Source organism: Staurois parvus, unplaced genomic scaffold, assembly GCF_062004578.1.
Source record: "Staurois parvus isolate SC_StPar_1 unplaced genomic scaffold, SC_StPar_1.0 ptg000132l, whole genome shotgun sequence".
In the NCBI taxonomy this organism is placed as follows: Eukaryota; Metazoa; Chordata; class Amphibia; order Anura; family Ranidae; genus Staurois; species Staurois parvus.
In genome coordinates, this window is record NW_028317928.1 from 6,872,004 (window position 1) to 6,887,924 (window position 15,921).

At 45.5% G+C, this 15,921-nt stretch overlaps 1 protein-coding gene across 1 annotated transcript in view; it reads left to right on the top strand.

Moving 5' to 3' along the window:
* The window catches only part of LOC149466251 (uncharacterized), a 79,143-nt gene that overhangs the window by 51,903 nt on the left and 11,319 nt on the right, over positions 1-15,921 (top strand). The window contains exons 13-14 of the mRNA XM_089672720.1: positions 13,073-13,157; positions 13,748-13,816. Coding sequence (XP_089528846.1) covers positions 13,073-13,157; positions 13,748-13,816 — 154 coding nt within the window. The remainder of the gene's footprint in view (positions 1-13,072; positions 13,158-13,747; positions 13,817-15,921) is intronic.

The window sequence follows — 15,921 nt, forward strand, 5'->3', positions numbered from 1 at the left end:
AAAAGGTAGCCTGCCACCACCCAGCAGTTTATCCGCAGAACGGTCTGCTGAGACAGCCCACACACACAGATCTCCGTCTGGCCGATCTGTTACCTTTTACAATCTGTACGCAATATGCCCACACACAGTGCAATTGCATACAGATTGGCAATGAGCTTGACCGAGTGTTTAAAGGCGCTAAAATGCAATACAATCTAATCTCTCCAGAGATATGAGCCCGTGCTTAAATACACAGAAGTCACTAATTAATTTTAAACTTTAATTTCCCAAAAGTGGGCAGTGCATAAAATATGTAAAAAATATAAAAAGTTACAGAAATACAAAAAATACAAGAAGACACACAAATGACTAATTACTATAAAATAAAAGGGAATAAAAGACAGAAGTAAAACTTTACCAGGATTTACCCTGCGACTGGAGCAAGTCAGAAACGTCAGCAATCCGTTGGTCAATCAATCAGCTCAATACGAATTACAATGTCCCAATGCCCGGGTATTCCATTTATGGGGATATGGACGTAAGCAGGACATTAGTCCTTGGCCAATTGACCCTGGGGGGTGTTCCTGTACCTGCCCACAGGATGTTCTGGGTGCTGACCTGCCCAAGTTCAATCGGACCAGGACAGGCTTGAAACACCAAGTTGGGGATTGGATTTCCGACACCAGCGCATCAGCCCAATCGTGACAGTACCAAACACTGTTCGACTGTCGCGATCCAGCGCCAACTAACCATTTCCTGCATTTTCATGGCCTTCTACCTAATCCACAAATATGGTTTTTAGGTGTCGGTGTGATGAACAGAGTGCAGCATCAAAAGGAAGTATTTTCATCTCTCTGCAACTAATATTTTAGCTGTTATGAGCGATAAAACATATTTCTTTGATCTATGTAGATACTTTAAAGCTCCCCTGGTCATCTGCAGCCGAACTGTCAAAACCATTTCCTTCAAAACCGGTTTCCCCAGAAGGTGACAAAACCTTATTAGCCCCAAGGTGTCACTTCCAGAGGAAGCTAGGCTTTTCAGAAGCTAATTGATGACCACCTGTCTGAGTACCTATGACTGAATATTTGACCGAATACATCTTTAATAACAAGGCATGCAACTACGTTTATGATTACATATTGCTGCTGATCACATGCTTATCTACTCAAATCTGTACATTTATGTCACATGTGTCTTAAAGGAGAAGCTGTGAATAGTTCAGGAAGTTTGTCCTCAAGATTTCGGTTCCCTTGGGCATCCAATTTCCCCCTCACCCCATCCAAGTTTAATCCCCTCAGTAAAGAAAAAAACAGAAACCACTGCTCAAGGCCTGATTTTTGACAATGGATGAACACATGTGTGAAAAGCTGGTTGAACAGGACTATAGGGGGACCCAAATTCAACAGCAACCCCAAGGGATTAGTGCTACATTCCTCTAAAGAGATTTTCCTAATGAGTGTAGTGGGGACTTTGGAGATCCTCGGGGGTGGGGACTAATCTGACCAGTTGTATGAGAAAACTGCAGAATGATGGTCTTGTGTTTATATTATATATATATATATTAACTGTTCAGATTAGTCCCCGCCCCTGAGGATCTCAAAAATACCCACTATAATATTTATATACAGTATGTGTTTTGTATAAAGTATATATATATTATATACTTTATACAAAACGCATACTGTATATCATATATATATAGTTACAGTTGTGCTTAAACGTTTGCATCCCCTGGTGGAAACCGTGAAATTTATTGATATTGAAAATATGACTGATCATGCCAAAAAAATCTTTTATTTAGGGATGGTGATCCGATGAAGCCATTTATTGTCACATAGTTGTTTGGCTCCTTTTTAAAATCATAATGACAACAGAAATCACCCGAATGGTCCTGATCAAAAGTTTCCATCCCCTGGAATGTTTGTCTTTGGTACAGACACAGACAGGCTGAAATGGCAATTAAAAGTTAATTTCCCACATCTGTGGCTTTTTAAATCGCAATTAGTGTCTGTGATTAGTCAATGAGTTTGTTAGCTCTCACGGGGATGCACTGAGCAGGCTAGATAATGAACCACAGGGAGCAGATAAGAACTATCAAAAGACCTGCGTAACAAGGTAATGGAAACTTTATAAAGATGGAAAAGGATATAAAAAGATATCCAAAGCCTTGAATAAGCCAGTCAGTACAGTTCAAAAACTTATTAGGAAGTGGAAAATTTGGAGATCTCCTGATACCAAACCGAGGTCAGGTAGACCAAGAAAGATTGCAGCCACAACTGCAAGAAGAATTGTTTTGGATACAAAGAAAAACCCAAAGGTAACCTCAGGAGAAATACAGGCTGCTCTGGAAAAATATGGTGTGGTTGTTTCAAGGAGCATAATACAACAATACGTGAACAAAAGTGAGCTGCATGGTCAAGTTGCCAGAAGACTTTACTGCACCAATGCCACAAAAAAGCCCGGTTATAATATACCTGACAACACTATGACATGCGTCACAAGGCTTTTTGTTATGGCAACTCGACCATGCAGCTCATTTTTGTTCACATGTGGGAAACGTTTCAAGACCTTGTCGAGCACCAAAGGACTCACACAGAGGAGAAGCCATATTCCTGTCCGGAATGCAGGAAATCTTTTGCCCATCCATCCATTCTATTTAAACACCAAAGGATTCACATGAGGGAATGGCCTCATTCCTGTTCTGAATGCGGGAAGTGCTTCATGCAGAAGTCCTGTCTCATCCTTCACCAGAGGTCTCATGCAGGAGAAAAACTTTCCTCGTGTTTTGAGTGGGAAATGCTTTGTATTTAACCACCTCCCGCTCGCCATATAGTCCAATGACGGGTGCAAGGTGGTTCTCTCGTTCTGGGAGGACGTCATATGACGTCCTCCCATTCTCACCGCGCATGCGAGGGAGCCTCAGACACAGCGGATCACCGATCCACGGAAAGAGCCGAAGATGTCGGCTCAGTCATGTGATCAGCTGTGTCCAATCACAGCTGATCGCATGTAAACAGGGAACTGCCGGTTATCGGCATTTCTCTCCTCTCGAGCTGTCACGCTGACAGCTCTTGAGGAGAAGAGAGCTGGTAATCGACATTCCATGGAGGCGACATGTACACTGATCATCAGGGCACTGATGATCAGTGTAGCCCCAGCAGTGCCACCTGTCAGTGTCCATCAGTGCCTTGTGTCAGTGCTCATCAGTGCCACATCGATGCCACATATCAGTGCTTACCAGTGCACATCAATGCCACATATCCATGCCCATCTGAGCTGCCTTTCAGTGCCACCTATCAATGCCAATCAGTGCCATATATCATTGCTGCCCTTCAGTGCTCATCAGTGATGCCTGTCAATGCCCATCAGTGCCACCTACCAGTGCCTCCTCATCAGTGCCACCTATCAGTGCCCATCACTGCAGCCTCATTAGCGCACATCAGTGAAGGAGAAAAATCACTTATTTACAAACTTTTATAACAAAAACTAAGAAAAAACTTTTTTTTCAAAATTTTCAGTGGCTTTTGGTTTGTTGAAGAAAAAATAAACCCAGAGGTAATTACATACCACCAAAATAAAGCTCTGACACAAAAAATTATAAAAAAAATCATATGGGTACAGTGTTGCATGGCTGCGCAATTGTCATTCAAAGTGCGACAGCGCTGAAAGCTGGAAATTGGCCTGGGCAGGAAGGGGGTATAAGTGCCCTGTAGGCTTGTGGTTAAAGCATCTCTGGTGGACCATTGGAAAAAAAAACGGGAGAAGTTGTATTTGTGCAGCGAATGTTGCAAGAGTTTTGTAAACAAGTCGTCTTTTGATATCCACTGTAAAAGTCACATTAGGGAGAAGCTGTGTTCATGTCCTGAATGTAGCCAGAACTTCTCCACTTCAGAAGTCACAGGGGAGAGAAACCTTATTTGCGTTCCAAATGTGGGAAGTTCTTTATGAGGAAATCACTCCTTTTCTTGGACCAAAGGATTCACATGGCGGATGAAGCCCTATTTATGTTCCCAGTGCAGGAAATGCTTCCTACAGAGACAAAACCTTGGTGAGCATGAACAAGCGCACATTCAGGAGAATTTGACATACGGGCTGTCGTAACTAACATACAGAAGAGGAAACAAGGGTCATCGTTGATGTTGGCTTTCCAGACCTTGCTTCTAAAAAAAGGAACCTCCATGACCTAAAATGTTCCATGATGTGATCTTGGAGGCCCAGTATCTTTTTAATACCTGCTGAGTTGGTAGTTGTCCTCTTAGTTTTCTTCTTTTGGCACAAGCGGTCCCTTTTCTAAATGTGCGTGTATTATAGTGCTTCCATAATAGGAAATAAAATATTTTTTTTCTGTTTTTTATGCTGACATGGGAGTTCATTGAAGGGTCATTGTCCGTCATGTTCACCCACTGAAGTTTATCTGCAACATTTTGTATGCTCCCCAGCACGTCTCATCAAGTTTAGCCACTGTAACATATCTACAGCATTTGGATTTATTGGTTGTCCACCTTTTAAGTTCTTTCCCCTAAAGCTATCTTAGTGCTAAGAAATGTCTATCTATGACATAATTTTGGGAAAAGTTTGAAGACCACTGTTCACATTTACAGCGTGTAGGACCAGCCCTTTATACAGATATGCTAATATTCTATGTGTTAATTTAATAATTTATGCAAGATTATAATAAAGAGTTCCTCCAGTATAAATGTGGTTGTCTTTTTTTCCTTTAGGTTACAAATACATGATTATATTAGGTGCTATGTCTACTAAAATGAGGGTTTCAGTCAAATATTTACTAAGGGAGTTCTTACAAGAGGACGTGGGCTACCTTCTCAAAAGATAACAATACAACAGTTCCTTCAGGAGAAAAGCCTGTGACGGACCGCCTTGCACCCTGACCGGGTGCCTCCTCTAAACAGCTGCTTCCTCACCGCTGGAACACAGGACCAAGGTATTCTAGCAGGGAACTGCACCCAATAACTAGATGACTCTAGCTTAGGTGCAAACAGGAACTACTTTATTGAACAGAAATACAAGTCTTTATACACTTCAAAAATAGGGCAGTCCCCACATAAACAATAAAAACTAATATTACACATTGGGATAAACATCCCACAATGGTTAGGTAACTAGGTAAAGTTGACACAAGACTAATCCCATCATATAGGAAACTCCAGGAATATTAGCCAACAGACAGAAACAATAGGTATCTCAATTTACTCAATTGACAATGGGAGAAAGACACAACAGTAAACACATCACTCCTTAATAAACAGATTACAGAAGGAGACCTCAGCATCAGGTTGTTTGGAGCTGATTATATTAACATCTGCTCTGAGTCCAGGAGGGGGTTGAAGCGGTCAATGCTGGTTTGGGCTGTCTATACCCTAACAAAACACAGGGGCCCCAAATCTGTATCCAAGTCCTCCAATTCTCAGAGTCTGTGTTTTTCGGGGAGATATGAACTTGAATTCAAAACAAAACTACTTCAAAGGTCCCTCCAGGCATGCACCTCCAAAAGAATAGAGCCCCCTCAGATGCCAGGGCCATAGTCAGTAGACAAGAGGCTATCCTGCAGTCCCTTCCAAAACCCCTGTCACAAAGCCATTTTACCCATATCTGATCCCTGTACCTAAAGCTGATATTTACCCCATCATATAGTTTCTAGGAGTACTAAGAAGTTCCATGTCTGTGAAGTGTTTTACAAAAACAGCAAAAACTATCAGACATCAAAGGATTCAGAAAACTGAAGAGTGCACGAAAGGAGACCAGGTATACCCTGACCTGACTAGGGTGCCAGGTTTACCCTGACCTGACTTGGGTTCCAGGTGTACCCTGACCTGACTAGGGTGCCAGGTTTACCCTGACCTGACTAGGGTTCCAGGTGTATCCTGACCTGACTAGGGTGCCAGATGTACCCTGACCTCACTAGGGTGTCAGGTGTACCTAGACCTGACCAGGGTACTTGGTGTAGCTTGGTCTTACCAGAGTGCCACATGTAACCTTATTAGACTAGGGTGTCAGGTGTACCCTGAGGTACACCAACCTGACTAGACCTGAATAAATTGGCAAATTTAACCTGGTTTTACTTGGGTGCCTGGTGTCCCCTAACACAACAAGGATGCCAGGTGTAACCTGACTTGACTAGGGAACAAGTTGTCCCCTAACCTCACTAGGTTGTCAGTGTACTCTGACCTGATTAGGTTACCTGGTGTAACCTGGTGTTGCTAGGGAGCCGAGTTTAGTCTCATTTGACTAGAGTGTCAAGTGAACCCTGGCCTGGCTAGGGAGGCAGGTATAGGATACCAGTCATACCTTGACCTGACTGGGGTGGTAGATGTAGCCTGGTTTTAGCAGGATGCCTGGTGTACCCTGATATGACTAGGATGTCAGGTGTATCCTAATCTGACTATGGTGCCAGTTGTTATCTGACCTGCCTGGAGTGGCAAATGTACCCTGACCTGACTAAGGTGGCAGATAAAACCTGCTTTTAATGGGGGTGCCTGGTGTTCCCTGACCTGACTAGAATGCCAGTTGTACCCTGACCTTAACAGAATGCCACGGGTACTCTGACCTGACCTGGGTGCCAGTTGTACCGTGACCCAACTAGGGTGTCTGGTGTACCCAGACCTGACTAGGGTACCTGGTGTAACCTGGTGTTGCTATGGTGTCGAGTGTAGTCTTACCCTGACATGACTAGAATGCCAGTTGTACACTGACCAGAATTCCTGTTGTAGCCTGTTCTTACTGGGATTCCAGGAGTACATTGACCTGGCTAGGGTGGCAGGTATACCTTGACTTAACTAGGATGCCAGAGTTGTACCTGGACCTAACTAGGGTGCCAAGTGTATCCTGACCCGACTAGAATGCCTGAAGTAGCTTGGTTTTACAAGCATTCCAGGAGTACTTGGATCTGACTAGTGTGCCAAATGTACCCTGACCTGACTAGGGTGCCAGGTGTACCTTGACTTGACTAAGGTACCGAGTGTACTCTGATCTGACTGGGGTGCCAGGTGTACCCGGACCTGACTAGATTGCCTGGAGTAGCTTGGTTTTACTAGCATTATTATTATTATACAGGATTTATAGAGCGCCAACAGTTTGCGCAGCGCTTTACAATATAAGGGAGACAGTACAATTACGATACATTTCAGTACAGAAGGAATAGGAGGGCCCGCCTCATGGAGCTTACAATCTAGAGGTGATACAAAAGGTGATAGCTGCGGGGGATGATCTGGTGGAGGTGATTCAAGTACAGTTCTTAAAAAGAGGTGGGGTAGGCTTCCCTGAAAAAGTGAGTTTTCAAAGATTGCCTAAAGGCAGACAGGGTGGGGGCTGACCAGACATGCTGTGGTAGGGAGTTCCAGAGGATGGGAGAGGCTCTGGAGAAGTCCTGGAGGCGAGCGTGGGAGGAGGTGATGAGGGAGCTAGAGAGGAGGATATCATGAGAGGAGCGGAGTGGGCGATTTGGGCGATATCTGCGGATGAGGTCAGTGATGTAGCTAGGGGCAGTGTTGTGGATGGCTTTGTAAGCTGTGGTTAGTATTTTGAATTTTATACGTTGGGTTAGTGGAAGCCAGTGGAGGGATTGGCAGAGAGGGGCAGCAGTTGCTGATCGGTTGGTAAGGTGTATGAGTCTAGCAGCAGCATTCATAATAGACTGAAGGAGGGATAGCCTGTGTAACGGTAGACCAGTGAGGAGGGAGTTGCAGTAATCGAGGCGGGATATAAGCAAGGCGTGGATAAGTTGTTTTGTGGTGTCATTGGTCAGGAAGGGGCGGATTTTGGAAATGTTCCAGAGGTTGAGGCGGCAGGATTTAGCCAGTGAGTGGATGTGGGGCGCAAAGGACATCAGAGTCTAGGACAGCAATGGGCAAACTACGGCCCAGCGGACCTTTTAATCCGGCCCGCGGAGCTAGGCTCCTCTCACAGTCCGCCCTGAAGACCGGTGTAGCATGAAAATCTGTCTCCTATGAGGATCTGTCCCCCTCGACGTATCTGCGCATGTGCCGGAGATCGCCGATCGGCTGCTAATGCCTGAAACTGGCACATGCGCAGATACGTCGAGGGGGACAGATCCTCATAGGAGACAGATTTCCATGCTACACCAGAACGGCGCGGGAACACGGCAAGAGGAACGCGCGGAGCAAAGGTAAGTGAATTGACACAGGGGGGACTTGGGGACTTAATATGGGGGATGAATTAATATGGGGAATGAATTACTATAGGGGGGATGAATTACTATAGGGGGGATGAATTACTATATGGGGGATGAATTACTATATGGGGGATGAATTACTATGGGGGATGAATTACTATATGGGGGATGAATTACTATGGGGGATGAATTACTATATGGGGGATGAATTACTATAGGGGGGGTGAATTACTATGGGGGATGAATTACTATAGGGGGGATGAATTACTATGGGGGATGAATTACTATATGGGGGATGAATTACTATATGGGGGATGAATTACTATGGGGGGTGAATTACTATGGGGGATGAATTACTATATGGGGGATGAATTACTATGGGGGATGAATTACTATATGGGGGATTAATTACTATGGGGGATGAATTACTATATGGGGGATTAATTACTATGCTTACTATGGGGGAATATTACTATACTTACTATGGATGACACATACACATCATTCATCTACTCTTGGTCCGGCCCCCGGGTCCAATATATGAACCCATTGCGGCCCTCAAGTCAAAAAGTTTGCCCACCCCTGGTCTAGGATTATGCCTAGCACCCTGGCATGAGGGGAAGGACCAATGGTAGTGCTGTTGATCTTAATGGTAAAGTCATGAGTGGGGGATCGGGGAGGAGGAAATATTACAAGCTCAGCTTTTGAAAGATTGAGTTTAAGGTAGTGATGTGACATCCATGCTGATATGTCGCTTAGTAGATTTGTGATATGTGAGGAGATTGAGGGGGTGAGCTGGGGAGTGGAGAGATAGATCTGGGTGTCATCAGCATAGAGGTGGTATTGGAAGCCATGGGAGGTTATCAGTTGGCCCAGGGAGGAGGTATAGAGAGAGAAAAGAAGGGGCCCAAGAACAGAACCTTGGGGTATCCCAACAGAAAGAGCAAGCGGAGCGGAGGAGGAGGAGTTGTATGTGACACTGAAAGTGCGCTGAGAAAGGTAAGAGGAGAACCAGGAGAGAGCAGAGTCACGGAGGCCGATGGGGTGGAGTTTATTGAGGAGGAGCGGGTGGTCGACTGTGTCAAAGGCAGCGGAAAGGTCAAGGAGTATAAGTATGGAGTAATGGCTGTTGGTTTTAGCAGTTAGTAGGTCATTAGTGAGTTTTAGTAGGGCAGTTTCTGTGGAATGTTGTGGGCGGAAGCCAGACTGTCGGGGATCAAGAAGGTTGTTGTCGGTGAGGTAGCAGTTCATACGGTTGTGAAGAAGGCGCTCGAGAAGCTTGGAGGCAAACGGGAGCAGGGAAATGGGTCTTAAGTTATTCAAACAGGTGGGGTCCAGCAAGGGTTATTTGAGGATGGGGGTAACCAGTGCATGTTTGAGTGGGGAGGGAAAGGTGCCCATGGAGAGTGAGAGGTTGATGATGTGGGTTAGATAGTTTAGGATAGAGCAGGAAGGAGGCTGCAACAGTCGTTAGGGGACAGGATCCAGGGGACAAGTGGTGAAGTGGGCCTTGGAAAGTAGTTCGGTAACTTCCTTGGTGGTAACAGGGTCGAAGGAGGAGACTGTAGAATTTGGTGTTGGGCCTGGTATGTTGGTTAGAGGAGGAAACTTGACACTGGAGATCTCATCACGAATTGTGTAGATCTTCTTCTTGAAGTGAACATTCCTGGAGTACTTGGATCTGACTAGGGTGCCAGATGTATCTTGACCTGACTAGGGTGCCAGTTGAACCCTTACCTGAATAGGGTGCCAGGTGTACCCTGACATGACTAGTGTACCTGGTGTAACTAGGGTACTGAGTGTAGTCTCACTTGACTAGGGTGTCAAGTGGACCCTGACTTGGCTAGGGTGGCAGGTATACCATCAATTAAGATGCACGTTGTACCTTGAACTAACTAGGTTGCCAGATGTACCCTGACCTGACTAGGGTGCCAGGTGTACCTTGACTAGGGTGCCAGGTGTACCCTGACCTGACTAGGGTGCCAGATGTATCCTGACCTGACTAGGGTGCCAGGTGTATGTTGCCCTTACTAGGATGCCAGGTGAACCCTGACCTGACTAGGGTGCCAGGTGAACCCTGACCTGACTAGGGTGCCAGGTGTACCCTGACCTAACTAGAATGCCTGGTGTAGCTTGGTCTTACTAGGATTCCAGGAGTACCTGAAACTGACTAGAGTGCCACATGTACCCTGACCTAACTAGGGTGCCAGGTTTACCCAGACCTGACTAGGGTACCTTGTAACCTGGTGTAAAAAGGGTGCAGAGTGTAGTCTCATTGGATTAGGGTGTCAATGGACGCTGACCTGGCTAGGGTATCAGGTAAAACGACTTAACTAGGATGCCAGTTGTACCTTGACCTGACTTAGAGTGCCAGGTGTATCCTGACCTGACTAGAGTGCCTGGAGTAGCTTGGTCTTACTGGGATGCTAGGCGTACCCTGACCTGACTAGGGTGCCAGGTGTACCCTGTCTTGACTAGGGTGCCAAGTTTACCCTGACCTGTTTAGGGTGCCAGGTGTACCCTGACCTGACTAGGGTGTCAGTTGTACCTCGACATGTCTGGGGTGGTAACTGTACCCTGACCTGACTAAGGTGGCAAATGTAATTTGGTTTTAATGGGGTGCCTGGTGTACCCTGACATGCCTAAAATGCCAGTTGTACCCTGACCAGAATTCCTGGTGTATCCTGTTGTTACTGGGATTCCAGGAGTACCCTGACCTGACTAGGGTGCCAGGTGTACCTTGAATTGACTAAGGTGGCAAGTGTACCGTGACATCTTTAGGGTGCCAGGTGTATCCTGACCTGACTAGGATGCCAAGTGTACCCTGGCCTGACTAGGGTGCCAGGTGTACCTTGACCTGAGTAGGATGCCAGGTGTACCCTGACTAGGGTGCCAAGTGTACCCTGACATCTTTAGGGTGCCAGGTGTATCCTGACCTGACTAGGGTGCCAGGTGTATCCTGACCTGACTAGGGTGCCAAGTGTACCCTGACCTGAGTAGGGTGCCAGGTGTGCCTTGACCTGTCTGGGTTGATAACTGCACCCTGACCTGACTAAGGTGGCAAATGTAATCTGGTTTTAATGGTGTGTCTGGTGTACTCAGACATGACTAGGATGCCAGTTGTACCTTGACCTGACTTAGAGTGCCAGGTGTATCCTGACCTGACTAGAGTGCCTGGAGTAGCTTGGTCTTACTGGGATGCTAGGCGTACCCTGACCTGACTAGGGTGCCAGGTGTACCCTGACCTGACTAGGGTGCCAAGTTTACCCTGACCTGTTTAGGGTGCCAGGTGTACCCTGACCTGACTAGGGTGTCAGTTGTACCTCGACATGTCTGGGGTGGTAACTGTACCCTCACCTGACTAAGGTGGCAAATGTAATTTGGTTTTAATGGGGTGCCTGGTGTACCCTGACATGCCTAGAATGCCAGTTGTACCTTGACCAGAATTCCTGGTGTAGCCTGTTGTTACTGGGATTCCAGGAGTACCCTGACCTGACTAGGGTGCCAGGTGTACCTTGAATTGACTAAGGTGGCAAGTGTACCGTGACATCTTTAGGGTGCCAGGTGTATCCTGACCTGACTAGGATGCCAAGTGTACCCTGGCCTGACTAGGGTGCCAGGTGTACCTTGACCTGAGTAGGATGCCAGGTGTACCCTGACTAGGGTGCCAAATGTACCCTGACATCTTTAGGGTGCCAGGTGTATCCTGACCTTACTAGGGTGCCAGGTGTATCCTGACCTGACTAGGGTGCCAAGTGTACCCTGACCTGAGTAGGGTGCCAGGTGTGCCTTGACCTGTCTGGGGTGATAACTGTACCCTGACCTGACTAAGGTGGCAAATGTAATCTGGTTTTAATGGTGTGTCTGGTGTACTCAGACATGACTAGAATGTCAATTGTACCATGACCTGACCAGAATTCCTGATGTAGCCTGGTCTTACTAGGATTCCAGGAGTACCCTGACCTGACTACGGTGCCATTTGAACCCTGACCCGATTAGGGTCCCTGGTGCAACCCTGTCTTAATATAGTGTCTGGTGTAACCTCATTTGACTAGGGTGCCAATTGTTTCCTAGCCTGACTCAGGGGGTCAGGATTTACCTCGGAGCTTTATTGGGCACACCCCACCAAAAACTATTTTAGGGTGGCATTGCTGTTGCAAAATCAGGGATAGAATCGATGATCCCACAGATATGACACCTATGGGAGTGCCGATTGTCATTCATGGAGCTGAAGGTGTACTTCATTCCCAGGGATTCATTTATTATACAATCTTCCCGCCGGCCTGTACCGTAATACCTCCTCTATTCTCCAGGTATCCTAACAAGACATTCTCCACTAAATGATAAAAGCAGCAACAAAATGCTGAAAATGGCACCCAGGGCTCCCAGTCACATGACCAAAGCCATAGCACAGGTCAGGTGACCTCTTGAAAGGAGGAGCTTTCCCAGAACACTGTTTTCTCTTAGAAAATAAAGGTGCACACATATATTGTCCTCCTATGTTATTTATACTGTTCTTAATTCTATTAATATGGAATATTAATGATAATTAAAAACAAATTAGTTCCAGCCACTTCCGCCCTGTGGTTCCCTATACTTCCGGTGTATGCGTTCCACGGCCGCTCTGCTTAGCAGCTTTCTTGGTTACCATAGTGACGCTCAGCGTGATTGGACAGAAAGTGACAGAGAATCGCTTATTCCAGTGTGGAACCAAAGCCACCACTAGAGGGCGCCAAGCTGCTGTGTTGGAAAGGAAGTGCCTGTAGTAATGGAGGGACGGCGGCCATTTTGTTGTAGACCCTTTTTATTGCAATTTATTTAGTGAAATTAAAAGTGTTTTGCCTACCACTGGGCCGGACTCATTTATGTTTTATCAAATGCACTGCTTAGGTCTCACAAATTAAAGTAATTCTCTACCTATATGTTTGTTATTTAATGCAGGATGAGAGGTCGCCATTTTGTCGTAGCCCAGAGAAAGGAAGAAAGCTCCTCTCCAGGCTACAAACCTGCTGGGAGACTGGAGGAGGTAATAATGTCTTATTTTATTGGAGTAGTGGACTGGTTGGGGAAGATCATGTGATGTGGTGGGTCAGGTCACATGTCCTCTATACAGCACCCAGTTAGGGGTCAGAAGGCTCTGCAATGGGGGAATTAATATCTTCTGGTGCATTGGGGGTGTACAGATATAAATATAATTGGTCTCCTCCATGCTTCCCTACTTTTCATTTTGCTTGTGGCTGCAGAGGATCTGCTCGCCTTTAAGGCCTCCATGGTGGGCTGTTACCAAGCTCCAGAGTTGTGTCTTTCTGCAGCAATGAGTGTAACGTGTTTGCAGTGAAATAATTGCTGGAATTCCCTAGGAGTTTTATCATCATATACAACCCAACTATCACTAGAGGCAGGTGAATGCATCTTATTCCTAGCCAGAATAGTCCGTCTATGTTCAAGTCTAAGGATAACACCCTCTTGTCCATCTGGAACAGAGGCCTTCAAGAGCCTGCGTTCTTGGCCTCCTAGTTACCAATCGCTAGCCCATATGGGAACCAGAGAGCCAAACGTGGCATCTGCCAAACCAGTAGAGCTCCACGTTTATCCAGTTTACATTGTTCTTTGCAGACCAGCGTGGTCCCCTAAGCACCAGCCAGGACGTCATGATGGAGAACCGGCCAGCCCTCCCATCACCAGGTAAGAGGAGACTTTCATTTCTTGTATTGAGGATCCACCTAGATATACACATCCTCTGATATAAAGACACAGAAACAATAGAGGAGTGGGAGTATATAGAAGGACACAAGAATCTGTAGAAGGACGTCATGATGGAGAACCGGCCGCCCCTCACATCACCGGGTAAGAGGAGACTTTCATTTCTTGTATTGAGGATCCACCTAGATATACACATCCTCTGATATAAAGACATAGAAACAATAGAGGAGTGGGAGTATATAGAAGGACACAAGGATCTCTACAAGGACGTCATGATGGAGAACCGGCCTCCCCTCACATCACCGGGTAAGAGGAGACTTTCATTTCTTGTATTGAGGATCCACCTAGATATACACATCCTCTGATATAAAGACATAGAAACAATAGAGGAGTGGGAGTATATAGAAGGACACAAGGATCTCTACAAGGACGTCATGATGGAGAACCGGCCTCCCCTCACATCACCGGGTAAAGAGGAGACTTTCATTTCTTGTAGAGGAGAGAAGAGTATTGAGGATTCACCTAAAACAGCCTTTCTCAATCTTTTTTTTTTAACATGGAGGAACCCTTGAAATAACTTTTTGGTCTTTGGGAACCCCTGCTAATAATTTCCATTTTTACAGCGCATGGTACACTGGTGTGAGCAGTAAGTTGTAGATAGCAGAATAAATAAAACAATAAGGAATGTGACATACATTGTGTATTAGACACCCAGAGGTGTTCTATATGACAGTTCATTACAGTAATAATATTGTAATGAAAATTCAAGGAAAAAAAGTAGACAGTGAAAATTGTAGTGGCCAGTGGAATGGTTCTCTTTACACTGGAGGTCAGTGAAGAAATGATTCCTATACAATGTTGGTCAGTGAAGAAGGTCCCCATGCATGTAGCCAGTGGGAAGAATACGCTTCACATTGGTAGTCAGTGAGATAAATGCTGCTTACATTCGTGGTCAGTGGGAATACTTTTTACATTGGTGGTCAGTGGGAAGAATGCCCCTTACATTGGTGGTCAGTGGGAAGAATGCCCCTTAGGTTGCTGGTCAGTGGAAAGAATGCCCCTTACACTGGTGGTCAAGGAGAAGAATGCTCCTTACATTGGTGGTCAGTGGACAGAATGTTCTTTACATAGGTGGTCAATGAGAAGAATAATTCTTACATTGGTGGTCAGTAGGAAGAATGCCCTTTACATTGGTGGTCAATGGGAAGAATGCCCCTTACATTGGTGGTCAAGGAGAAGAATGCTCCTTACATTGGTGGTCAGTGGGCAGAATGTTCCTTACATAGGTGGTCAAAGAGAAGAATAATTATTACATTGGTGGTCAGTAGGAAGAATGCCCTTTACATTGGTGGTCAATGGGAAGAATGCCCCTTACATTGGTGGTCAGTTGGAAGAATGTCCCTTACATTGGTGGTTGGTGGGAAGAATACTCCTTATATTTGTGGACAGTGAAAAGAATAATTCTTACATTGGTGGTAATTAGAAAGAATACTTCTGACATTGGTGATCAGTGGGAAGAATGCTCCTTACATTGGTGGTCATCAGAAAGAATACGTCTTACATTGGTGGTCAGCGCAAAGAATAATTCTTACATTGGTGGTCAGTGGGAATACTTTTTACATTGGTGGTCAGTGGAAAGAATACTCCTTACATTGGTGGCCAGTGGGAAGAATAACTCTTACATTAGTGGTCAGGAGGAAAAATGCTCCTTACAATGGTGGTCAGCAGAAAGGATACGTCTTACAATGGTGGTTAGCAGAAAGGATACGTCTTACAATGGTGGTCAGCAGAAAGGAATACTTCCTTCACTGGTGGTCAATGGGAAAAATGCTCCTCACATTTGTGATCAGTGGGCGGAATACTTCTTACAGAATTGGTCAGTGGGAAGATAAGAGCGAACTAGATAGATAATTATTGTCGTGGGTTACCTATCTGAGAGACATAAATTGCTAATTTTCCCTAAGAACCCCCCAACAAACTTTGAGGGAACCCTAACATTCTACAAGCCCCTGGCTAAGAAAGGTTGACATAGATATGCACATCCTTTGATATAAAGACAAAGAAACAATGTATTCAGTCAGTGTGTG